This window comes from Anser cygnoides, chromosome Z, assembly GCF_040182565.1.
Source record: "Anser cygnoides isolate HZ-2024a breed goose chromosome Z, Taihu_goose_T2T_genome, whole genome shotgun sequence".
In the NCBI taxonomy this organism is placed as follows: domain Eukaryota; kingdom Metazoa; phylum Chordata; class Aves; order Anseriformes; family Anatidae; genus Anser; species Anser cygnoides.
Genome location: NC_089912.1, coordinates 46,524,100 through 46,550,849, shown reverse-complemented (window position 1 = coordinate 46,550,849; position 26,750 = coordinate 46,524,100). Strand labels below are relative to the sequence as shown.

The 26,750-nt window shown below is 38.7% G+C and overlaps 1 protein-coding gene across 6 annotated transcripts in view; it reads right to left on the bottom strand.

Annotated features, from left to right (window-relative positions):
* Positions 1-459: 459 nt before the first annotated feature.
* SMC5 (structural maintenance of chromosomes 5) overlaps positions 460-26,750 on the bottom strand; it is a 53,337-nt gene continuing 27,046 nt past the window's right edge. For 3 of the 6 annotated variants that reach the window (XM_048049663.2, XM_048049665.2, XM_048049669.2), the window contains 10 exons: positions 26,401-26,524; positions 23,277-23,399; positions 15,303-15,428; positions 14,523-14,618; positions 14,025-14,129; positions 13,701-13,820; positions 9,612-9,791; positions 9,430-9,525; positions 6,387-6,562; positions 460-1,669 (listed from right to left, as the gene is read on the bottom strand). In XM_048049663.2, coding sequence (XP_047905620.1) covers positions 6,422-6,562; positions 9,430-9,525; positions 9,612-9,791; positions 13,701-13,820; positions 14,025-14,129; positions 14,523-14,618; positions 15,303-15,428; positions 23,277-23,399; positions 26,401-26,524 — 1,111 coding nt within the window. In that variant the 3' untranslated portion in view covers positions 460-1,669; positions 6,387-6,421. Of the gene's footprint in view, positions 1,670-1,719; positions 4,460-6,386; positions 6,563-9,429; positions 9,526-9,611; positions 9,792-9,811; positions 13,605-13,700; positions 13,821-14,024; positions 14,130-14,522; positions 14,619-15,302; positions 15,429-23,276; positions 23,400-26,400; positions 26,525-26,750 lie in introns of those variants that run through there. The other 3 variants (XR_007158690.2, XM_048049664.2, XM_048049668.2) reach the window with 3 other exon arrangements.

Below are 26,750 nucleotides of genomic sequence, written 5' to 3'. Positions count from 1 at the left end.
GATTCTCTCAATATAACATACTATGATAGTTTTTCATGAGAACAGCGATTTAAGGCATACTGAAGCTTGGGGAACTGTATGCACTCTGGAGCCTGTACCACTTTCATTACACCGACATCAAACCAGTGCATTACATACAGCAGAGAGTATTTTAAACACAAGGAGAATTCTGAACATAAAAATCCTTCATGAACAGCACAATCAGACTCAGAAGCAGACAGAAAGTGGATCCACATAGGGGCCCACAGGAAACCATTGCATCATTGGCTTTTTACCTAAGCAGACCTGTAAATATCATTGCAGCAGCACAGAGTGGGACTGATACTGTTTATGGTACCTGAGAGCAAGTCCCTTTCCATGCTCTCTACTGATCATCTGCTTTGGATTTACCCCGTGTTCTCAGTTTGTAATTCTTGGCGATCGAGGAGGGAGGAAAAGGAGAAACACACACACAAAAAAGAAAAAACAAAATATTTTGTCATCCATGAAGATAATACACAGACAAACTACTACTAATAGAGTGCAGTCACAATCAAGCAGCACAACTTTTTAAAGCTTTAGTTAGCAACTGGTGAAGGAGGGGAACTAGTTGACATGTGGAAGGTCGCCTCACAGAATTTCTTCCTGGAATCCCGTTTGTTCCTTGACTCTTCTTATGACCCCAGAGGACAGTAATTGCTCTTCAGTTGAAAACACTAGTTCTCCAGTTCTCCCAAAGACACCTGCCTCTTTTATGCTACCTATTGCATAGTGCTGTATGTCAAGTATCTGCTAAATAATATTGAGTTTAGATTTGCTCCTGCTCTAGCTTGTTTCCTCTGCTTGCCTTTCCCTCACTAATATCCTTATTTTCACCAGTCTTTTCTTTCTTAGATGATTTCTCCACAGATGTCTAATAATATGCCTTCCCTCTTTAAATTATTTGGTTCTGATTACTTTGAAGCATATATTCACTTTGAGCCATCCATACTGCATGTTACCTGTATCGTCATCTGCTCTGTTCTTTTCCAAAGTTCCTGCATTTCCTTGATATCTTCTGCAACCATCTTCTCAGTTAGCATCTGTTCCTTTCTCCTTGCTTCTACCAAAGCCAACTTTGCCCACTGCCATGCATAGTTACTTATCCTCAACAAAGTTACTTCTGTAATTCTTTTTCGGCTTACTTGCAATGTTCTCATCTTCATGCTTCACAAAAGACTGTCAGTTCTCAAACAGGTGTCTTGCTTTTCTCCAAGTATGCACTGGAAATATATGCCAAGATTTGATGTAGCTCCAGATGCAACAGTTGATGCAAACCATTTGCGATACTAAAATCTAGCCAATGACACATATAATGTCATCGTTTGGGACTAACATACACTGTCAACAAAACATTGGATTTAATGGAGACAAGTGATCAACAGAAGCGATACCAGACAACTAGAAAATTACTTTGGGAGCAACTGTGTAGCAGAATAGTGAAGAAAAGCTGGTGAATTTGGTGGAAACCAGAGAGATGGGAATGGCTGGGGATCATGCTGATGGGAAAGGGCTAAGCCACAAGAGATGATGGCTGGCAGGCTGCTATAGTGCTGGTTATCACCTTTTCAGCCTTCTGCCTCTGTTCTTCCTTCTTGCCATTATTTTTCCACATTTTCCCTGCTGGGTTTCAATATTGCTACAGTGGCACCTGAAAAAAAAATTCAGCAGCTAAACACATTTGTTTCTTGAACCCATCTCCTCTCTCCATTTACCAATTCAGCCTTGCCAATGACTAGCATGTTAGTAAATGACTTGCCAATGACTAACATGGAAGTAAAATGAAATTTAAGTTCAGTAACTACTCCTAAATCACCCCATGCCTACAAAACCAACTTTTATCCAGGCTGTGCAAGATATGCAAAGGACAGGTAGATAAATGAGCCACACAGGAGAAACTTGATTTTTAGCACACGTAATCTATGAATGCAATGGAAGAGAAATATTCCTGCTATTTCCCAATGTTCAGGCTGGGACAAGGGATTTTTCTTAGAACAGAGATGGATTTAATTCTCTTCCCCATCTCCTTCCTCCCCAGATTATGATGTACTGAATCCTGGCTTTAATCTGGTTTAGCAAGGCATTGGGAAAATGCTTCTGTAACAAAAAGTTCTAGGAAAACTTATTTTGGACATTATGTTTCTGTGAGTCAGAACCTAAGAGAGTAATTTTGGCTCAGAGTTATTTACAGTGAAGCTGGACTGCCAAGGTTCCCCCCTTGCTGTGATGTAGGCTCTCCCTAGACACCTCCCATCAGGTATTGTGCCAGTCAGACCAGATGAAACTACAGAGCACCTTTCAAGAATCAGGCCAACTAAAGCCAGAGGAGAAGACAGGGAACTGATGCACAGAACATCAAAACTTCCATAAAATTACAAAATATTTTGATGTATTTACTGGGATACTGCTGAGTCAATATAGCCCTTCAGTTCAGTGTGGTGCTCCTTTCCCAGCACAGGCACTGTTAAACACAGTGGATGCAGTGACAAGAGTGGGAATTTGCTTTGTCTGGGAATCGCATTAGCCACTCCCTGGGAACAGCCACAGAACCCCTGCTCAGCTTAGCAAACAGTGAGTATCTTTAACTACAGATCTACCTCCCCCATTTCCTTCCCCCCAACATTAATCAAACACTAAGCATGGGAATGCATCAACACTATGACATCTTCACGTCATGCACATGTTTGTAAAAATAAAACAATATATTTCACAACTTACACATCTGCTTGCTCTAACACTTTGCTTTCAAGAAGACAAAGGAATGGCACAGGAATTAGTCAAGGAAGGTGAAAATTAAGACATACTACTAAGAGATGCTCACATAATTAACATGCCTTGCTAAGGGAACAAACAAGAAACTGCAGGCTCATGGAGGAAACCCAAGTCAATTTCCACAAACAAGAAGAAGCAGTGTTTGAAGATAGCCCAGAAGCTTCTAGGAATGGCGCATCAGCCAGAGAACATAGTAACTACAGAGGGCACTTGGCATAAACCATAAACAAGAGCCTCCCATAGAGTTAATTACAAGTAGTGTTAATTCTGAATAAAGTTAGCTATCAGGCCTAGAGCAGATGTATATTCTGGCCTCTAGTGAGCACCTGCCATACTTGTCAGTAAGCACGCTGCAACACAGACCAGTTCTGTGTCTCTCACCACGTCTCACTAACTCCAGAGACCATAGAATAGAAGTTCTCAGATAGCAACAGCCTTAACACATTTAATTTTTCTTCCAATAAAAACAAGTTTCAAGAAAGCACTGTAGTTACGCAAGGGTCCCTCTACGTTCTTGTCTGCTACTCCATTCAGCTACACAATCGTTCCTAGTTAACAACAACATACATGCACAAGTGACAATTTCAGTCAGGAAATACAGTACTAAAAGCTGATTCATAGAAGCTTTTCATTATTTTGTTTCTCAAAATTGTTTTATTTCTCCCAGCAAGTTACAATTTCCACGCCACTTCTCTTTATCTCGATACTTGAGCAGACACAAATGCCAGACTGGTAAAGATCCTTTTCCATAATCATCCACATAGTCTTCAGCTGGACTAAACAACAGGAAGGAGTACAAATTTTTGGAGAAAGCCCATTTTATACTTCAGCTGAAAGGACCATTTAGTGACTTTCCATTTCTACATTTTTGAGATACTGTCTAGTCATCAGGAAAAGCTAGATACTACATGTATATTTAACCTACACTCCTACCCATCTCCTCTTCCTCAGTTATACTGAAATTAATTTTACCTATTTTTATAGCAAGAGGGCCTGAGGAACTGAATAGCAGCAAAGCAAGAACAGCAAAAAAGCTGACAGCAATGAAGCTTATACATACATATACATACAATATACTTAGACAGCCCAATACATAGGTAAGGAATGCTAACAAAGGCTATTGCTACCCTAAATCACTTAGTGTGGATTAGCATCCAGTCCAAAAAACATTTTGATAAGCCAGAGGAGCTCTGTACATGGACAAGGATGCAGCCGTCACATGAAGAAGCAGGGTACCAAGTGGAACATGTGTATGGGAGGCACACAGCCTCTACAGCCTGTTTGCAAATGACACTGGCTATACTGTACGTATATACAAATACGTTTTATAGGTCTTTTTTAAAGCCTTTAGCTAGCAGAGCTCCTGGATAACGATGCTCTATTGGTCAGTAACATGACAGTATTGTATGGTTTTGCTGCTTGTTACAATGTCTGGACAAAAGCAGTATGAACGACAGTGTCGTATTAGGACTGTAGCCAGATAATGTCGAAACTAGAACCTCTGGTCAGTAGTGACACATATCTAAGGAAGAAGCAAACACACAAGCCTGTCATTCTCTTCACTTTTGCAGTGAGGCAGGCACATATCCAGAAAGTGGGATTTTTGAGACAGATCTGAAGTAACATTCTCTTGAAGGAAGTTAGATTTGCATTTCATACTTCACTTAGCCTGAAACATGAGAAAGGAACACAACTCTAGGAAGAAAACCCATGAACTTCTACGATGACAACATTAAGAATTGATAATCAGTGTTGTCTAGCCACAGATGAACCAAAGTCCTAACTCGTGTGCATGTAAGTAGTTTCATCTAATCAAACATTGAAAAACAAATTGCACTTTTCATATAGCAATCCTCACAGGATAAATGGAAGATATTTACATTTAATAATAATAGTAATTAAAAAAATAACCTTAAAAGTTTGGGGTTAGGAGAAACCAAGCATTCTGAAGATCAAAGAATACATTTAAATCTTAAATCTTTAGATCTTAAAATAAAGTGGACATATAGGCCTTATAGCCTCAATTAAGTCAAGGATACTCCACCAGCCCACTCAATATCTGGACTAGAGCCTGAGTTTCCACACTTGTTTACTACTTCTGTCAAATATTTTTGTAAGGACACTAATCCTCCTGGAGCTAATTCCAGGAACTCATTTCACAGTAGGAGCTTCACTGATCAACAGCAGCCAGTCTTTTGGCCAGTGATGTAGGAGTATGCAGTTCTTCCCTTAAAGACTCCTTTATTCAAAAGTAAGAATTACTTACTTTTAATACATGAAACCCTTCATATTCTAGCTTAAGTTTTGCAGCGGGTAACTTTATTTCTAACATCTTATTCTCATGTAAAAAGCCTGACATCGATTTCACTGGTGAAGTTTGCTGGGCAGGATGCCGTTAAGAAAAACTCCCACTCAAATAAAGCGGACACTGAATTATGTCTTAAGTTCTATTGAGGGCTACTCTCCCACTGAAAAAGAGGATACTGTACATTTTCAGATGTTGTCTTGGGACTCTTACTTTTATGTACATTTTAGATAACAATCATAGTTTCCATTTCTTTACAGATCACACTCTTCACAATTCAGTGTTAAATTTATTTTTTAATACTTATCTAAATAGCCAGGACTTTATTTTAGGTATTCAATGGTCTATTGATAATATCTACTTAACTATTAAAGAGCTGTATTCAACATTCTATTGATAACATCTACTTTCAAATATTTAACAGCTATAGAGAAAACTCCACTAATGAATTTTAAAGCTATGTGTTAAAAAGCTATTATGTGTACTATCACTCCAACGCAGCTAAAGACTTGTAAAAAGCCTCCTGGTCACCTATGACCAAAAATATATCCAGTTTTACTTTAAAAAGTTAGACATTGCTTAGCTTTACCTCTGCAAGATAACTATCTCATTGTTTAATTATTAAAGTTAACACCTGGCTCTCTGTCACAGCCTCCATGCCATAGAAAAATAAAGATCTTATCCTTCCAGGAAAACAAAATGGAACACTGGCTAAAAAATAATCACAATAATAAAGTGTATTACTATAATTATAATATATTCCTTATATCAAATTCAGGTATGTTTTCACAAAACAAAAAAACAATACACAGCCACTTACAAACCGCTCTCTTCCTATACATCTTCTGCTTCATTAAAAAAGTTTTCCTTTCAATAGGAAAAGTTTGGAGAACAGTCTTAACTGTGTTAGGGGAACACAGTTTAATAAAAGCAAACTCCAGGTTTAGAAAAAACCAGACTTTGGTTTAATCCAATATAACCTAGAAGAATTAACTGTATTTTTGATGTAATATTACTGATAAAACAGCAAAATACAAGAAACTCCCTTTTTATTTAAAGATATTATTTAGAAAAAGTAGGTTCTTTGAAGAAATAAACTATTACAAAAGACTTGAAAAAAAACATGCACTTCAAATCCATTGTGTTTTTACACAAGCTTTAAGAATCAAAGCTCTCAATCATCGATTTTTTTTTACAGGTTCTCATCTTTCACAATTTCTGTGAGTCTTGAAAGCCTGATGTTCCAAAATATTCTACAAGAATTATATATTTCATATATACATGTACATACGTATATATGTATCTGTATGTATTTATATATGTGTATCACTGTTCATCCATCCTCCCAAGTCGCCGCCGCTGCCTACAGAAAGACTTTAAGTTCCATTTGTTTGCTTCCAACATATAAGGTCCATTGTAGACAAACAACACTGTCATCTTGTCATTATAAGTGAGATTCTGTAGGAGCTGCGGAAAAAACACAAAACCCAAAGTCAAAATTGCTAGAAAAGATGATGTTGCCCGTTATCTAAAAGAAGTTAAGAAGGTTAACATCAAGCCTTAGACCTTGAAAGGTCAATACTGCAGGATCAATTTCATAACCTTTCTGGCAGATGGTGTGTAATTTGTTCCCAGATGCCCCCAAAGAGAATGTATTCATCCTTCAGGTAGTTTCCATGTTTCGCTATTCTTACTATGACAAAGTGTTTCTTCGTGCCTAATCTATACCTTCTTGCTGCAAATGACATCATAACTATTTTGCCCAATCCACTACAGGCAGAGAATATTGGTTGCTTTTGCTTTTTTTCTGCCAGGGCTAAGCAGAGCAGGAGGGGAGAATTACTTGGGGACAGTTATTACAGATTATCTCTCTCTTCAGCCTCACACTCCTCCGAGCTAAGCAATTTCCATTACTTGGAACTCAAAACTTTCAACACTTTTTACAAGTTAGTGACATCTTCTGAAATATCTCCAGCCAGTGTTCTGTTTTTTTGATGTGTAGCAACCAAAGCTGGACACCTACCATAGTTCAACTTTTGTCAGTGACAAGCCCAGGAGACTGACAGACTTCCTACATCTTACAAGCTGTAAGGCTGTCTTCAGCACTAAGGGTAACTTTTAGCAATTAACTTATAACTCAACTCGTCACCCACAGTAATTCCTCTCTCCAAAGTAATTTATACCTTAGACCAGATACTGTTGTTAATTATTTAAATCACAAGTCCAATGTTTATGTGTGCTGAAGTACATCCTGTTTTCAAATACAATTATCTAATCTAAGATTATTTGGAATTCTAATCTTGCTCTCCAGCAGACACACGTTCACTCCCTGTATGGTGGTTATTTGTATCAAAAAAATGCTGCTTTTCAAACCCGGGACTCACTTCTGAGGAATGCATTCAGTTCATCTACTCATTCTGACAGTGAATCACAACTACTCAGAAAAAAACTTCTGTAAACAACTCTACTGCATATTAATCTATGTCCCTTCTCTTCCGTAGTTCTCATAAAAAATAGCTGGAAAAGGTGTAAACATACTGAAACACATTGAAAAAAACAAGACTATTTTTCCTGTGTACAACAGATACACATAAAAATAACACAGCTTTGTATGGTAATTCATCATTTTTTTTAGTATGACATTAAGTACTTACTTTCTATGAAGTAATTATATATAGCTTAGGCTCAGGAACTGCAGGTAAGCCACTGAAAGTGCTGGTGCAGATTCCAGCCTTCTCCTCAGCCTGTTCTGCACAGCCTTTTAATCATCCTTGGATGAGGCCCATCTGAACCACCTTGTTTGCTAAAATCTTTACATGAAGTGCTATTTCAGTACTATTCTTTGCAGTAGGCCACTACAACTTTACCATGTTAACTGTGTGCACGGTTAACTCCTACTTGTGGAGGATCTTTCTGGAAAAAGTTATTAGATTATGCAAAAAAAAAGGTATTATCTTCAGTCAGTTCTTCATAAAGCCATCTCTTGCTGCTGAATAGGGGTCCAACATATTCCTTGATCTTCCTCTTATCAAGAGTATTAAATGGTTATTTTATTTTTATTTTTTTTTAAAGCCTGTGAAGCTTCTTACTACTTGTTTCTTGTTTTTGCTCTGATTTGTCTGTCTGGCTCTCCACACCCAATTTTCCTCCTTACCAATTAAAGCACTGATTTGACAGCAACCACAACCCTTAAAAGAGACTCTGAACTCCTAGACAGTCATCTTCTAAGGCCCCATTTTGGATATTTTCAATACCCAAATGACTCTATTGTTTCTTAAAAGTAGGAAAAAGGAAAGAAAAGCAGAGCTGGTGATAAGGAGACAAATCACAAAGAGACGAAAGTTGACAGATATACAAAACAAGACAAAAATAACAAAGAAGAAATAATGAAACTGTGTGGAGGTAAGTAAACTGCAGCATCAGAAGGAATAATCGCAAGCATCACCTTCCTGCTTTCAGTCAGGTAAATGCTGTAAGTGGCTTTTCACAGGTCTTTCAACTGCTCTTTAAAGAAAAGTATAGCACATACCACCAGATTTTCTACATTGCAGTAGTAAAGTAGGAGATGTAAGAAAAGTGATACCGTAAAGCATACAAGTAATGATCATTTGCCTCCTTGGTGTACAAATAATTTTTTGTGGTTCTAGCTGTCTTGCATCAAGTTGAATGTAACATCAACCTCCATTAAAGGTGCAGCTGAACTGCCACCCAACTTACTAGTCCCTTCAAGCTACATCATCCAAACTCACTAAGTCAACTAAATTTTTTGTTGTTGTTGTTTTAACATACTACATGCATGATTATGCACTGGCAACTCCTGACTGAAAAATCCTCTTGAAGCCATTCTCCATGGAACACAGCACTGACCCCTTTCTAAGCTTATAAGCCTCTAACAATCAACTTCTTGACAGTTTTCTTCCATTCCCTTGAGACTCCTCTAGTTCTTCCTATGCCAGCAAAACTAGCCTCTTCCACAATGGTTACTTGATGTGTTTGGAAATTGTCTCTGCTATAGTTACAATTCTTTGTGAGATAGAGTCATTACATTTGATAGCCTTGTTATATTGTATACCTATCCACTGGTCCTTAACTTGCAACTCTTCCACACAAGCCACAATTCCAGAATGCATTTAAAATGGCATAAGCCTTGGTATAGGTTGTATTAATTCCTGGTAGGACCATCCTTACGATAGGCAAATTATGTTTCAGTTATCCATTTAATACTATGGTCTGGCATAAAACAAGTCAGACTTAAGTTATATTGTGCTTACAGGGATTCCACCACAGAAAACTCAACTGGCGTTCACAGAAACTTTCATTTTTCAGCCACATACCTTCGGTGTAATAAGGAAGTACTGAGATGTGCTTTCTTTACAAGCAGTTTTCACAACCATTTCAAAAACTCTTCTCTCATTCACTGGATCCATTCCCTAAGAGAAAAAAAAAAAGGCTGTATTCTCCACGATTTCATTAGCTTCTATATAATACGTGATTATTTACTGCACTAGATCCTTACCTGATTTATTTCATCTACAACCCTAAAAGGACATCTGTTGAGTTCCTGTAGAGCCATCAGGTACAACATAGTTGAAACGCTTTTCTCACCTCCACTCTGATGATAGGGAGTCAGTTCTTGAAGTCCAGTGCTGCTATGAAATTTAACTCTTATGCGAATCCCATACTTGTCGTACTCTTCCTATAAAAGTCAGTATCTGTTAAATTCAGCTGCTCTGTATTACAGCTTATTTGACAATGACATGCAAATGAAATGTGAAATGTTCTACAAGAGTTTACAAACAGCACAAATTCAGCTTAATATCGATATATTCTTTCTGCTTCATACAGTTTCTTTAACTTACATTTATTCTTGCTAGAGAGTTCTTCTACACAACTCTCACAACTCTGTCACTAAACAAGTGATTTGTTCATTTCCGAATTGCTTGTAAGAAAGACTTCGTGCACAATAAGGACACAGACAAGAAAAAAATAGTCTTTGCTTGAAAAAGGAGAAATCAATGACCCTATAAATTCCATTTTTAAAGAAAAATAAAACATCAGGGTGCATGATGCTATCTACCTAAACAGTGAGGTGAAAACCTATAGCCACACATGTACGTATTTGGCTATGACCCCATCTAATGTTGTCCAAGTGCAAGCAGTGTAAGTAAATCCATCCAAATCTCTGCTCCAAAGTAAGATGGGAAGCTATTTTTCCTCCACTAGCAGACTGAGATACAAAGCCCCCAACAAAATGCACCATGACAGAAACTTCCCTTTCATTCACAGTCCAGAAAACAACACGAGGCTTCTGACTGGCATCTTCAAGAGAAAATTGACCCCTGTCAACAGTTTGAGTTAATGAGACATGGGTGTGGGGGATAACACATGGTTCAAAAGAAGGCCCATCCAATTAAATCTATTCATGATTTGAGGAAAAAATATCTTTGGGAGTACCTGCTAATCTTTCAGAAGTGAAAAGCAGTTGAAAGCAGTTTTCACCTGCTAATCTTCAGAGATCCCCACTGCAGAAAGTCTACAATGACTGCTTATGAAGTCTACTTATGTAGACTGTTCAGTCTACATAAGGCATGTTCCTTATCTGTACCTATCACATTAACAAGGCCTACAGGGAACATTCAAAAGTTTCAGGAATTTGAGTTCTAAGAGGTCTACCTGTATTCACTATGGAAGCATAAATTCTGTACCTGGAAGTCACCGACTCCTGTTCTCATAATAGTACACAGCAGTGATGCTTAAAGTAGAAAAAAGGAGTGGAGGTGACTCACTAATGGTTACTTGCGGAATACATCTAGTATTAGAAAAGACAGGTGAGGTAAAGAGACAATGAGGAGCCCTTCTCACAGAAGCCAGCACACGCCAGATTGGTTTAGATCACCACATACCACAGATATCAAAAGGCATACAGAACCTAAGTGACCCAGCAGAGAAGAGTCACATTGTAGGGCTGGCTTCTGTGAAGCATAAGATCTAAAAACTGCTAAGAAGGAAACCACACCCTCTTAAAACTTAATCTTAAAACTGTCTTAATGAACTTGAAGCCTGTAGGAACAATGTTTAGCTTCTTTGATACCTTCAGATTTTGCTTTAGGATACATAATGCATAGATGAGATAGCATCTAACATTTGAGAGGATTTATTGTTTACACGCTAATCTGCTAAATCTGAACAACAACAACAGCTTTTGGTGTTCTTGGTGTTTTACTGTATCTGCAGGCCGACAAGCATCTTCAGGACTGAGATTGAGATGTGTAAGTTATACTGGTATTTACTTTCATGTACTACGAATCTCTGGTGCTGCTGGCGTACCGATACTGTAGAAACATGGAACTGTGAGGCTGAGGTCAACCCATATGTACTTTGGGAGAGACTGAAGGTGACTTGGCATAGCTGCATACCCACAACTGCAGTAGTGCAAGCTTTTTCCAATTTTCCAATTTTCCAATTTTTGGAGACAGGTCACCTTTCTTACCCTCCATGTTTTTTCCCCTGCTGGCAATCAGTTGGCACTTCAAAGACAAACTGAAGCCCTGCCTTGAGGAAGAGTGCTATGTGACTGACAGACATGCTGGAACAAAGCAATACTTACTGCAACAACTCAAACCATTTACAAATTCTTTTTCATTACCATTCCAATCTCTCCCACTATGGATGGAAGAATGGAAGAATGGAAGAGATGGAAGAAATCTCTTCTCTAGCATTTAATGCAGCCTAGCAGAAGAGTAATTAGCTTCTCTTTTCTTTTTCATTACCATTCCAATCTCTCCCACTATGGATGGAAGAATGGAAGAATGGAAGAGATGGAAGAAATCTCTTCTCTAGCATTTAATGCAGCCTAGCAGAAGAGTAATTAGCTTCTCAGATTTGCAGATTGTACTTCCAATAGCTATGCCTGAGAGTCAGGAACGTAAGCGGGTAAATCAAGGGGCATAATTTCAAAACACTCAAATGCCGCTGCACTGACCTTCCTGAAGGTAGTATTTTGCTAAGGAGAGCTAATATGAGGCTCTCCTAATCAGTGGAGATAACAGCACTATTGCTTAGATGGTCTTGCTCCATCTTAGAAGGATTTGGTACTTGACTATCAGGAGCAATCTCAACAGACCCACAGTCTTACTTGCTTAGGATCAAGACCTGTTATCACAGTGGAGGGAAAAATATGCGTAAGTGCACAATTTAGTTCCTGTTTGTTCTCTAACAGATACTTACAGAGCTTTTGCTGTACTCTTTGGAAAGTAACTGAGCTTCCTGTAGAACATCAAGAACACAACCATTTGAAGAAAGGAGAAATAAAAACCAAGACCTAAGGTCTCCAAGGCCCACTATATTTTCAGATGCACTGGCACAGGCTGAAAGTAGGATGGGGAAGTGTACAAGGTTCATTTTGGAGGCTTTGCTAGCCTGTAAGATCAGCCCTCCACTGCTTTACCGTTTTTCTGTGTACTCTCTCCCAACTTAGTTTTACACAAAAGACAGTATTTGCGTAATAGATTTGACTCTGAAATCAAAAGCCCATGTTTTAATGTCCTACTGTTTCTTAATACTAGTTTCTACGTTAACGTTTTAATGCACTGTTCATGTAAAGAGCTTTCCCTGTTACTATTCTGTCCCCAGTAATAACTACCACTTAAAATATTTTAAAAGCTGCTTGAGTAATTTACAGAAAAAAAAAACCTGTCAGCTATCAGTGCTATGGAACGTACGCATTACTTAAAAGTCTTCAAGATCATCATTACGGATGATCAGTTTAAAACAAAATAACCAACTTCTCTTCAGCCCACTGTGTAGAGCATCATTCCCCAAGGCACTACTGGTAATTCCCTCAGAGGTAAACTCTTCTTGTAACCGTTACTAGTGGTGTAACAGGCACGTTCAAGTGATTGCTACTGCCCCAGAACAGCCAAAATGCCAACAGACTTGACTAGAAACTACAGGTAAAACCAAATTATTACAATATTAATAGCAGCTTTTAGCTACTAAATGGTAATAAAACAGCACAAATTACTCAAAAAAAGGTAGAACTAAACCACTAACGTAACAAATGTGAATTACAGCTAAAGTAAACACAATGCTTCTAACTGTGCCTTGTAACAGGAAAAAATCAGAACTAAAATGCACACTTTCATCTAATACAAGAAAAAGAAGGAAACATGGACAATGATTTGAAATTTCAGATCATGATTCACTCAAGCAGTTGCTGCTTCTCTTGAAGAGTATTGCTCTGGCAGAAAGAGTAAGCATTTCCAAAAATGTAAAGTCTAAAAGGGCATTCCCAAAATCAATCTTTCATGAAAAGATGAAAAACAGCAATTTAGTGTTAGAAGAAGTTGAGTAGTTTATTCAGTTATAAGAAGCTTCCAAAAGTCAATGAGTTAAACTCCTATGCAACTGGACAAAGGCTCATTTTCCTTTAGTCAAACCAATCAGGCAGTTCTAGCACAAAGTGTATGCAACAGTTACAAAAATGAAGAACTTCTAATGAACATCTTTCCTACAATCCAAATGACAATTTGTTATTTTATCTATACCAATATATAAGATGTATGAAGACATGAATTCAATATTCTATATGAAAACTAAGTCATACCTCATTTTCCACATGAAGATCAACTTCACCAACACACTGCATAGAGCTAAAGAAGTTACTGAACTTCTCATTAATTTTCTCAATCAGGCTTTTCAAAGGGTTTAGCCACCTCTCTTTGATCTAGAAGTAGAAACATCCATGTAAAATTATTTTTAGTAAGCAAATTTTTCTTCAGAGATAGCAATTAGCATTAAAAATATGTAATTCTAGAAGCTACTACTTCACTTTACACTCAAGAGAACTTAGAATGTTACCGTTTATTTTTGTACGTGTTCTGTTCTAATGAAGATATTCTGAAACAGAAATACTAATTTCAGCTATTACCTGTGAAATGTTTCGCTTATAGTTATCCAATTCCTTTTTCTTTTCCTCTAGATCTTCCTTCAGTTGTTGTATTTCATGAGTTTGCTTACTGTACTCTTCAACAATCTGCCAGAATAAAAAAAAAGCAGTCACCAACCACGTTTCACAATTCTAACCTTGATTGTGAAAATATCACACTATACTGATCCTGTTCAAATACTATTTTTAGGATTATTGCACTGTACACTAAACAAAACCTGTTTCTAGCTTTAAGGCAGAAAAACTGAAGTATTTCTTATTTCAGGTTACGACAACTTTTTTTTCTTTAAAAGGCACAGAACACACTGTTCTTTTGGAAGAACCTACTTAAAATTCTAATAGATGCAGAATCTGGCATTTACAGAACATTGTTCCTGCTGTCTAGCTTATTATACCAAGAGATCTAGTACAGAGTGGGAAGCAAGTACAATACGGGTGGAGGGGGAGGAAAGGAGGGCGTAGAGAAAGCAGTGAACATACCGAAGCATTCAGGCCTGTGAAACAGGAGGCCCTGGATTTCTCTTCATTCAGAAGAGCATCTATTTCCTCCAATGTGTTCGGAATAGTCTGAAAAGCCTACAAGAGAAAAGATGCATGTGTTTTACAGCAATGCTAATGAAGAACTCAAGTTTGCTGAAAAGAAATCCAATAAGCCAGAAAATGCTTACTTTTATTCAGGATGTCACATGTTCAAAATTTAACACAGCAACATTCCTTCACAAGCTATCCAGGACAGAGAACTCTGCCTACAGTGATACTACAGATACATAAGCAATTGCTCTGTGCTTTCCTATTCTGTGTAGGTACAGATACTCAGACATGGCGTAAGCCAGGGCTATTCTAGTTAAGCCATATAAATACTTCTAGACTTTAGGAAGATTTCCAGGTAGGTAAGAAGATAGCCCAGATTTCAATATTTTTGTGTTACTCCATTAAAACAAGAAATTAGAAGAATATAGCCTTGAATTACTTTTACAAATACAAATATATGCATTTCAATTGAAATTTCAGATCAAGTTTTCTGTCCCCTATGCACAGAACTGACAGTGAGGGGATATCCCGTCTTTTATAATCTAAATACTGAAAGGTGCTTTTAAAGGTTAAATGACAAGATGCGAGCCAATTCTAAAAGAAATAGAAATGATCCTTTGCTAGTACCCTTACAGTATTAAATTTAAATATTCTTTGCTGGAAGAATTAGAATGGTATGTGGATCATCCAAAATTTAAGAGAAATAGGGAGATTTATTTTTGTACATACAGTTTGAAATTCTTTTGGAAGATGCTGATCCGGACTCATTTTGCACATCTGTCGAGCTTTTCTCAGCAATTCCCTGCAGTTTTCCGTAAGAACCCGCTTTTTCTCATCCAGCTCACGAAAATTTTGCTATTAGAAAAGATATTCAAAATACACATCTTTTTTACTTTAAATTTCCTATTGCTTTCCATTATGGTCTCTGATTTTGCATTACACTTCACTGACTCCTTAAGAATGTGCTGAACATCTAAATGTTACAAATCATTTTCACACAGTTGAACTTCAGTTCCAACCAGAGTTGACAAGAGCATATAAGCAACAAATGACATCCGAATCAAGGAATGTAGGTGAAATCATACTACTTAATGACAGAAAACTCATCATTTTCAACACACAGAACTCCTTCCGCCTTTCTGTTCAATGTCAACAAATGTCAAAGTAAACTGATCGAAAGCATGCTTTAGTAATACCACTAAATTTATTTTTTTCCTGTAGATGTAGACTTTTGTAGGTTCAACATATGTCTAAAACCAGACAATTTTACAGCAAATTTGCTATAAGGCAAAACACGAGTACTGCGAGCCTTATTTGTTATTAGCTCCCATTTAACTGTATTTATCTACATGGTAGAGATTATCTGAAATTGTACAGTGTAAACTTTGTAATTACAATCAGAAGTTCTCCTTTGCTGTTTTACATTCTACCTCCTGTCATACAGTTTGCAAAATATAAAACAGGAACATCCACAATTTTTAAACCAACACTGAAAAAAAAAGTGAAAAACAGCTTCTGCTGTTGAACAGCTGTCTTGAAACTAAACTCCTTGGAATTCACTACAGGTAAATGGACAGCCAAGTCCTACGACTTTTGTAATGCAATTCTCCCACAACAGTAGTTATCTTTCAGGACAGTGCTTTATGAACGTGTCATATTTTCTGTATTGTATTTTATCTCAAAACAGCAGAATCCAGGCAAAAAAACTTGGAGAGATAAAAGTTTCACCGACCTCCCTCTGCACATGCAGCCTAGGCCTCAGGCCTGCCACTTCAATACATGGAGCAGGACAAGCTTGGGAGTAACTGCTTGTTAGTGATGCTCAGGTGAGTACTCAGATGCAGAAAGCTAGGAGCTGCCAACAACTCGGAAGTGAAAAGGAGTAGGTACCATGAGACTGGAACTTTACTCCGAGTTGTTTTACCATGCCTTTACTCAGTGACTGACTACACATGCAATGTACCTTTTAATAGGCAGTTACACTGTGGGCACGCACCATTTTCACTTTTTTAGAGACACAAAATCCTAACTTAAAAATCCATATGTATACAATATTTTGCTTCAGAACTTACTTCTAACAGTTTACAGATTCACAGATTTCTCTAGGTTGGAAGAGACCTCAAGATCATCGAGTCCAACCTCCGACCTAACACTAAGTACTCCACTAAACCATATCCCTAAGCTCTACATCTAAACTTCTTTTAAAGACCTCCAGGGATGGTGACTCAACCACCTCCCTGGGCAGCCCGTTCCAATGCTTAATAACCCTTTCGGTAAAGAAGTACTTCCTAACATCCAACCTAAAACTCCCCTGTCGCAACTTTAGCCCATTCCCCCTCGTCCTGTCACTAGGCACGTGGGAGAATAGACCAACCCCCACCTCTCTACAGCCTCCTTTAAGGTAACTGTAGAGAGCGATAAGGTCGCCCCTGAGCCTCCTCTTCTCCAGGCTGAACAAGCCCAGCTCCCTCAGCCGCTCCTCGTAAGACTTGTTCTCCAGACCCCTCACCAGCTTGGTCGCCCTTCTCTGGACTCGCTCGAGCACGTCCATGTCCTTCCTGTAGCGAGGGGCCCAAAACTGAACACAGTACTCGAGGTGCGGCCTCACCAGAGCCGAGTACAGGGGCACAATCACTTCCCTCGACCTGCTGGCCACACTGCTTCTTATACAGGCCAGGATGCTGTTGGCCTTCTTGGCCACCTGAGCACACTGCTGGCTCATATTCAGCCGACTATCCACCAATACTCCCAGGTCCTTCTCGGCCAGGCAGCTTTCCAGCCACTCATCTCCCAGCCTGTAGCTCTGCTTGGGGTTGTTGCAGCCCAGGTGCAGGACCCGGCACTTGGCCTTGTTGAACTTCATACAGTTGACCTCAGCCCATCGCTCCAGCCTATCCGGATCCTCCTACAGAGCCTTCCTGCCCTCGAGCAGATCGACACACGCACTTAGCTTGGTGTCATCTGCAAACTTACTGAGGGTGCACTGGACGCCCTCATCCAGATCATCGATAAAGATATTAAAGAGGACCGGCCCCAGTACCGAGCCCTGGGGGACTCCACTAGTGACCGGCCTCCAACCAGATTTGACTCCATTCACCACAACTCTCTGGGCCCGGCCATCCAGCCAGTTTCTAACCCAGCGAAGCGTACGCCAGTCCAAGCCCCGAGCAGCCAGTTTCTTGAGGAGAATGTTGTGGGGAACGGTGTCAAAAGCCTTACTGAGGTCAAGGTAGACCACGTCCACAGCCTTTCCCTCATCCACCAAGCGCGTCACTTGGTCATAGAAGGAGATCAGGTTCGTCAAGCAGGACCTGCCTTTCATAAACCCATGCTGACTGGGCCTGATCGCCTGCTTGCCCTGCAAGTGCCGCGTGATGACCCTCAAGATAATCTGCTCCATGAGCTTCCCCGGCACTGAGGTCAAACTGACAGGCCTATAGTTCCCCGGGTCTGCCCTCCGGCCCTTCTTATAGATGGGCGTCACATTGGCTAGCCGCCAGTCAACCGGGACCTCCCCCGATAGCCAGGACTGCCGATAAATGATGGAAAGCGGCTCGGCCAGCTCCTCCGCCAGTTCTCTCAGTACCCTCGGGTGGATCCCATCCGGCCCCATCGACTTGCGCACATCCAAGCTCCGTAGCAGGTCGCCAACCATTTCCTCATGGATAGCGAAGGCCACATCCTGCTCCCCATCCCCTTCCACCAGCTCAGGGCACTGGGTGTCCGGAGAACAACCGGTATTGCCGCTAAAGACTGAGGCAAAGGCGGCATTAAGCACCTCAGCCTTTTCCTCATCCTTAGTAACTAGGTTCCCCCTCGCATCCAGTAAAGGATGGAGATTCTCCCTAGTCCTCCGTTTCGCGTTGATGTATTTGTAAAAGGATTTTTTGTTGTCTTTAACGGCAGTAGCCAGATTGAGCTCCAGATGAGCTTTGGCCTTTCTAATTTTCTCCCTGCACAGCCTCGCTACATCCTTGTAGTCCTCCTCAGTGGCCCGCCCTTTTTTCCAAAGATTATAAACCCTCTTTTTTCTGCTAAGCTCCAGCCGCAACTCTCTGTTGAGCCAGGCCGGTCTTCTTCCACGCCGGCTCATCTTTGGGCACGTGGGGACGGACCGCTCCTGTGCCATCACGATTTCCTTCTTGAGGAGCGCCCAGCCTTCCTGGACTCCTCTGCCCTTCAGAACCTCCTCCCAAGGGACTCGGCCAACCAGCGTCCTGAGCAGCTCAAAGTCAGCCCTCCGGAAGTCCAAGACAGCAGTTTTACTGGTCCCCTTCCTGGCCTCGCCAAGAATAGAGAACTCTACCATTTCGTGGTCACTCTGTCCCAGACAGCTTCCGACCACCACATCTCCCACCAGTCCTTCTCTGTTTGTGAAGAGAAGGTCTAGCGGGGCACCACCCCTGGTAGGTTCACTGACCAGCTGCGTCAGGAAGCTATCTCCCACGCTCTCCAGAAACCTCCTAGACTGCTTTCTCTGTGCCATTACGGTACGTTGGTACGTTTAATTTTATTCCTAAAATTTGGAGTGCTTTATCTCCCCAGCTTTTATTGTTTTGTGTTTTAGCTAAATATGGGAGCCCTCCAGTGGCAAAAAAAATGACATGTTCATCTGGAGATTATACAGTTGGAAGTTTATTCCTTATTTTTAAAATACAGGATACAGCCACTGTGTTAAAGTTTTCAGAAAGGTTAAAAAAAAGCACCACTTTCCTCCCACTTCTGTAAAGTCCATGCTAGAGAATGAGGGAAATGTCACACAGGCAAAAAGGGCTGGCATTGGAGCTACACTGATAAACCAAGGATAAGTGGAGGATGGCCCTCATTTTGGTCACAGCCAATATCTTATGTCTTCTGAACTAACACAAACAAAACTGTACACCACAACACTTATTTTCCATTACATACCTGCATGTGACCTGTAATACACTCAAAGAAATATTTTAGGAACATTTTAGAAGTTTCTGAATTAAAACTAGCCCATATCTTTGGCCCTAGAAATTTAAAAGCCAACTGACTTCATCTGAAATGTGTTTGACCTCTTAATAATGAAAGCAAAGGATCCAGTGAAAGGATCCACAAGCTGTGCTTTATTACACAGAAAACATCAATTTCATACTCAAGCATTTGATCATTCGCAGAGACAAAGTCAGTTCTGAAAAAATCTGAAGTGAGGAATCTCAGTTTTCAATTGCACATATTGCTCCCACTTGAAATCCTGCAGAGCTACATGAAACAAGATTTTGAGTTGAACTCTACGCACTGAAAATCTGAAATATATTCAACATTGAACAGGCCTAATTGAAGTCTGAGGCAAGTAAGTTTTTACAGGGCGTGAAAAGGAAAACATGTTTAGGCAGAAGAAAACCTTGACATTCAACAGAAAGACCGGAAAGCAACAGACATGTGGTTATGAAGCTAGAATAAAAGCAATGACAGCTCATCAGGAAGGCAAGTCTCAATTTTTGTTCAGTTTTGCCAGCTTGTTGTCATAGGCCTATGCTAAATCTAAGTTAAATAATAAAAAAAAAAACACAAGCATTGAATCCTGCTCCCTCCTATATACTCAGAAGTGCACTGCAATGTAAAGGTTCCTGTCCACTTTTGGAAGGTGCCTCAACAAAACCCATGTAAAAATATAACTAAGTAGAAAGAATTACTACTTTGAACAGAGAGGCTACCTTGAAAGACAATGTAGCCCAGACAAAGCTTCAAATTTGCTTCAGCCAACAGCATACCAACGTGGAAAGAACTGTATCCTGGTCCTTCAGGAAAATACCACACTAGCGCAGGGCTGTGATTACAACTTATTGAAAGGCATTTACCAAGCAGCAGAACCCACTTACATTCTGTGTTTTGTATTGTGTTGCACTTACCAGTAATGCAATTGGTTTTGTGAAAAATGAGAAGCTGGTTAAAGAAAACAGTCACCAGCACCCAATGTTTTCTCATGCAGTAGTGTTTGAACACATGCCTGGTGACAGTACTTAATTATTTAAAGTTTGCAAATTTATACACAGGAAAACAGAACTTGCATTTTCTTAAAACTTGGCTTAAGGAACAAATGCTGCAATGTACATACTGAGTACTAATACCAATTATTTAAATTTACACCAAATGAACCTAAAAAGTTAGCAAGCTATCAAAGCAAGTCAATTTGCAACACTCTTTCTAACAATCACCATAAACATGCAGGCAACTATGCCAACTATTTAATAAGCAGATGGAGCTAACAATTCTCCCTAATGTTCAATATAGGTCACAAAACACAGATTTGCTTCTTAGTCTCATTAAATAGATTAAATACAACAAGTTGTTAAACTAACACCAAGGTTCCCACTTGAACTACAGTAACAAAATAAATGCCCCAGAAATCTGTTGCTGCTAACTTGATTTGTTCAAAAACATGTACTGTTTTGGCCTTTACACCTAAGTGGTTAAAAAGACACCCATTAAGCAACAAACATGCTGCTCTCTCCATGGTATTCCAGTGTCAAGCCCTCACAAAAGGAACATATGTGATCTTCTAGATGTAATGGGGGGGAGGGGGGGGTTGTGCTTTCTTCAAATCTTAATCAGATATTTACTTATATATTACAGAGACTCAAAATTGCTTGGGAGATAAACACCATAAATAAGTGCTAAGTTTCACAGTTTCTTTGGCTGATACCCACCATTTCAATTTTAATAAATGCATTATAATCAGCACATGACCTAAGAAAGCGTCTGATGATCAAATAGAGAATTAATAGCATTTAAATTTAAAAGCATAAAAAGCATTTAAAAGCATAACATTTAAATTTCAATTTAGTTTCACTTCCCAGATTTTGTTCAACATACTTATTTCTATTTCTGTTTGGGTCCCTACTTTTTGCAGGTTTATTTTATAAAAACATAAAGCAAATGTTAGCAAGACTTCTACACAGTGTTGTGATGGCATCCTCAAGGACAGCTTTGGAGCAAGACTACCTTAATGCAGAATTGATGTAGAAAAAACATCACAGCCAGCCACTAAGACATTAGAGTGAAGCAGACAGAAAATGAGAAAAAAACAGTGTGCACAACATACATAGCTCACAATGCAATACAAGAAAGAGAACCTTTTAAAAAAAAGGGGGGCTGAAGATTTAATTGAAAGCACGTGGGGATGCTTGGCTTTGAACTTCTCTGTAAGAGAAAACTTACGATGTATTTGAATCCTCAAAGTTTTCCTCCAGAGCAGTTACATTTTTTCAAGTTCTAATACAGAGATTACTGATTTTAGGGTTTTGTTACTGTTGTGTTTTAATGTTCCTAAAATCAAGTAAAGCAACCATCAAAAATACAAGCTCTGATACAGCATTTCCTCTACTTAATTGGCTGAATATAATGCAGTAACAATGACTAAGGGAACCTCAACTGACCCAACCACCTTTTCACTAAGAAAGGAAGCAATTTTCGTTTAACTAAGAATTACCAGAATGTTCATCTTACACGTCCCGTATATTTATCTGACCAGACACCTACCTATGCACCAACCCAAAGCTAATCTCTAAAGGGTGAAAAAGATGGGGACAGACAGAACAAAAAATATTAAATAAATTTACCAGTGATGACACAGACTGTTCCCATATGGTTCATGGATTTGTAAAACATTCTTACTACTTACTGAGCTCCAGCGATGTAGCAATTTGCATTGGATTTTCATAGTCTAAATAACACCTGCATTGCATGAGAGGCCTGATGCAACCCGTGACTTTCCAAGCAACATACTGGACTTGTCTCCGCTTTCCAGACACTTTTTGCTCAAGTTCTCTTTTTTCTAATTGTCCTGCAAGTGATGATACCTATACCTCCAAGCAGTTTTCTAAATATATCCCAAGGTCATTTTTTCTAAAAGTGCTTTCAAAAAACAAATGAAAATCATTCACCTTTTGAATTGTTTTCCAACTTAACTGCAATTAATTTGTCTATCAACCTGAATTAGCATTAAACTACTGTTCACCTGAGTCTCTCGAGATAAGGAACAAACCTACCATCCTGCAGTTTTAGTTTTTTTCTCTAGTATGTTGAAAAATTGTGTTTACTAAACAAATACACAAACTGACCTCTAAACACTAATCCACTAGAAAGAACCACATCCTCTGTAAGAGTACTCTTTCCTGGGGAACCAGTTCCTCAAACTTTTTTTAAACCAGAATACAGCATAGCTGCCTAATACGATTAATCAAAGGACGAGTTATCACCTCTTCTCTGTCCACCAAGAGGCATTTAATTACAGTATGAGAAAGTCAGTTATGAAAGAAAGCTTAAAGTAGCTCTGCTGGACCCTAACACAGTTCTTTCTTGACTCTGCTCCTACCATGTGGATTGAGTACTGTTCTCTATGATAGGCTCAGAAGAAAGAGAACAGTTCCAAAAAACAGCTAGGCTTTTTTACCCTGGCTAAGCATTAAAGTTAAAAGATTGAGGGAGGACATGATGACTGTTTATCATGTTTTCATGGCAGTTTAAACATCTTAATTGAAGAAGGAAAACCTCCTTTTCAGCTTTAAATGAAGATGCTGAAGTAATGAATCAAACCACTGAAATCAAGGCTAAGTATTTAACAATATTAATGCCCATTCCTAAAGAATGACACAGAAGCATGCTCTTCTACCTTATAAAGGCTTCCATAGAAGATATTTTCACAGTAGATATCCAATCATTCATAGAAATAGTTACCTCTGAAGCTCTTAGCTGCATACTTGCTGCTTTATACTCTGATTCTAGTCTGTTCTTCTCAGCATCCACCGCAGTGCTCTGAAGAACCAAATCTGTTTTGAGGATGTTCAGTGATACACAATGCTGCATAGGAAAACAGAAAATGTCTTTTTTTAACCTCCCCAGGAGAAACTCAAAAATAATATAATTACTATCAAGCTTCAGAAACCATGCATTTTTTTTTTTAGTGATAGCATACAATCCCGTACTGTGTTCACCTTTTTGAAACAGTTATTTTTCAGATTTAATACAAAAAAGAAAGGTGACTTTTTGGTGACTCAAACTCTTCAAGGCGGAGTCCACCCACATTTTTAATCTGTAGGCATACAGATATCACTTGCAACTAAACAATTTTATACCAAAAAAGCATATACTGTCTCCCTACACCACGTACTTCCATACGAAGTGCCAGAAAAGGTAAAGCCATCTCAATTCTTTCTCAGAGACAAAATCCAACAGGTGGATTTTGACGGATTTCACGCGTCATACCCAGAGATAGAAAGAAAATCAAGAAATAAGCACGTAAAATACATGCCTCTCTCACTGGCAACGCAAGAGTGAGTGAATGCGAAGTACGTGGCAGGAACTGTGACATTCTCCCTTCATGTTCTTTTACCCATGAATATAAGGACATGGTCTTCACACAATCAAAATCTACTAAGTATCATAAAAGCTCTGGATGCCCCTCGGTTAGTACAGTAATCATTTAGAAGGGGTCCTTGAGCGTCGTAACTTGAACAAATGCACAAGTATAGATGGAGGCTCTGTTTTGGAAGTTTTATAACAGACTTTAGTGAGCCCCACTCTCTGGTTAGGCAACTTTGACATTAAAATGATCATTTCTGTAAGTGAGCTAGCCTTGGAAATGGTCTGGAAGACTTCAAAATCACCAACCTTTTCTTGCCTATGTAAAGAATAGCTTCAACCCTGAAAGTATAAAGCACTGAGAACCCAGGCTCAACTTTTTTTAAAAAAAATAATCAGCATATTAGAAAGGACCCCCCTCTCTTAAGGTAAGGGCACACGGAGTTCCCACTGCAGACCTATGGGACCTGCAGGATGAATATTTCAGTGTTAGCTTCCAAACGTAATAGTGAGCCAATATATGAGATCTTTACTACTTGTCATTTCAACACAAAGTTTCTACAGTGTGAACTTATTCTATGTCTAAGTTTCCTTGTTTCCAATCCACTTAAATACTTTTTAAATTATCAGATAAGCCAACTGAAAAGAGAGTTTTAATTAAAGATGATGAAAAATAGAAGTCTATTCAAGACAACAGCACAAGAGAACTATATGCAAAATTTAAGCCAGAATTTGAAACAGTGGAACAACTCTGTTTCTGTCAACTGGTTGTAAAGAATTGACTTGCTCCAGGTCTACTCTGCCTTGTATATTTCTATAATTACACATGCAGACTATCACTCTTGTTGACTGCTCCATATAACCCGCAGAACCTCTTTAAAAAACAGCTCATAGTGCTACCATGCAAACACAAAAATCCCACAAACATTTTAAATTTCCTTCTGTGGCAGAAGTGAGTATGCTGTAAACATAAGAATAAAAAAAACTTTTGTCACCTTAAAAGCCTACAGCTAGCACAACTACAAAAACTATGGAACAAAACTGAAAGATGCCCATAAACTTGGAAGCATGCATGAAGTTTGGTTTGGGAATGAACAGAAATGCCTGGGTTTCAATAATTTTAATAAACCATATGCCGAAACATTTTTCTTGAAACAGAGCATTTTAATCTCTTCTGTAGGCGCTAGCACATATTTCCTAGAGCACACAAGCTGTAAAGATTAGGCTGATACACAAAATGATACAAAAATGCCTTTTGTGGTCAATAACTAGTTCAAGCAAATACCATCCATTCTGCCCTACACCCTGGTATACTAGGAAATAATACAGTATGTGTCAAATACAGTTTCTCATACCAGGGAAAAGAGACAATACACTCCTTCAGACAGGTTTTACAGCAGTCAATAAATTACTTCAATTGCCTTTACAACAGCAAAACCCTTGTACAGTTTACATACTGGGAAATGGGCAATAAACATAAAAGTGTCAAAACCCTTTTAACATGGCAGATGTTTTCTGCCATTCTTTGGCATTTTCAAAGTTGCTATGGCTAGCTGACTGAAAAAGATGCTCTCTCAGACACTCCAATCATTGCTGTCCAGGGCTATCAAACAAACAATCCATTTGGAATTTTTTTTTTAAATAAATAAATACCATCAACTGAAGAGTACTGAAATCGTCATCATTTCAGAGGGAATATTCAATTCTTTTCAGGAGTAAGCAAGAAAACATTTCAACATTAGAAAGACATGGCAAAAGAATACCATACAAGATCAAAGTTGTAGCCAGAATGGCACCATTTCTTGCCAAGTGCAAAGCCACAAGCAGATTCCCTTAGAACTAGAAGTAATTGTTTCTTGCTCCTGAGTTATTCAGGAAACAAACTAATGTAATTCACCTTCTGGCAATTCCTGTTATTCAGGCTTACAAGGTAAGTAACAATGTAAAGTAACAATTAAACACACAGGGTTTACTTTTTTTAAATTTTGAACTCAAAAAAAACCAAAAACAATTAACTCATGACACTAGAGCCTGAGAGTACTTTCCTGATTCTAGCCCTCCTTCACAGTCATGCGTCCTTACAGTTTCAAGACAGTTTTTTCATATGGGTAAAGGAAGAGTTCACATTTTCCTTAGTTTTAGCAGTAAGGCAGACTTTTAGCAGACTAATGACTATTCTTTTTTCAATAAAAACAACAATCTAAAAAAGTAGTTTATTAACTACGTGGAAGAAACAGCTCACATGAACAAGCAGTATTCTGAAAAAGCATAGACTGAAATGATTACGCAGTTCGTTCCTGTATTTAGTGAATCAGTCCACACAAGACTTGTCACCAACAAATAAACAGGTACAAGTTCATTAAAGCTTTAAAAGAAGTTTATCTTCAAGTAAGGTAGCTTGTAACCATTTACAGTAACGCATCCAAATGTTGCATAACTCCTTCTTACGTGAATTAGAATCTTCACACTGGTGGATCATATATCATGAAAAAACACGTACCTTTATGAGATGCATTAATTCAGAAACAAGTCTTGCTTTCTGAATATTTATTTCTTTGATCTTTACATTTGCCTGTTGAGATTCCTCTTCTAGGTTGATAGCATCTTGTTCCAGCTGTTTTATACTATGGGAGGAACCAATACATGATTAATCCTAATTAAAATAAATTGCAGAAAAATACCAGAAATCTTAATCTTGTATGTAATAAACCAGCAGAAAGCAAGAATAGGAATTCGCATTTCTAAACATTCCAAACACATTAGACGCATTCCCTATACATGAACTTTATACCTAAGAAACTCAGAACACAAAAACTTTCATAATCAGAGAAACTCAGATTTAAGTTATTA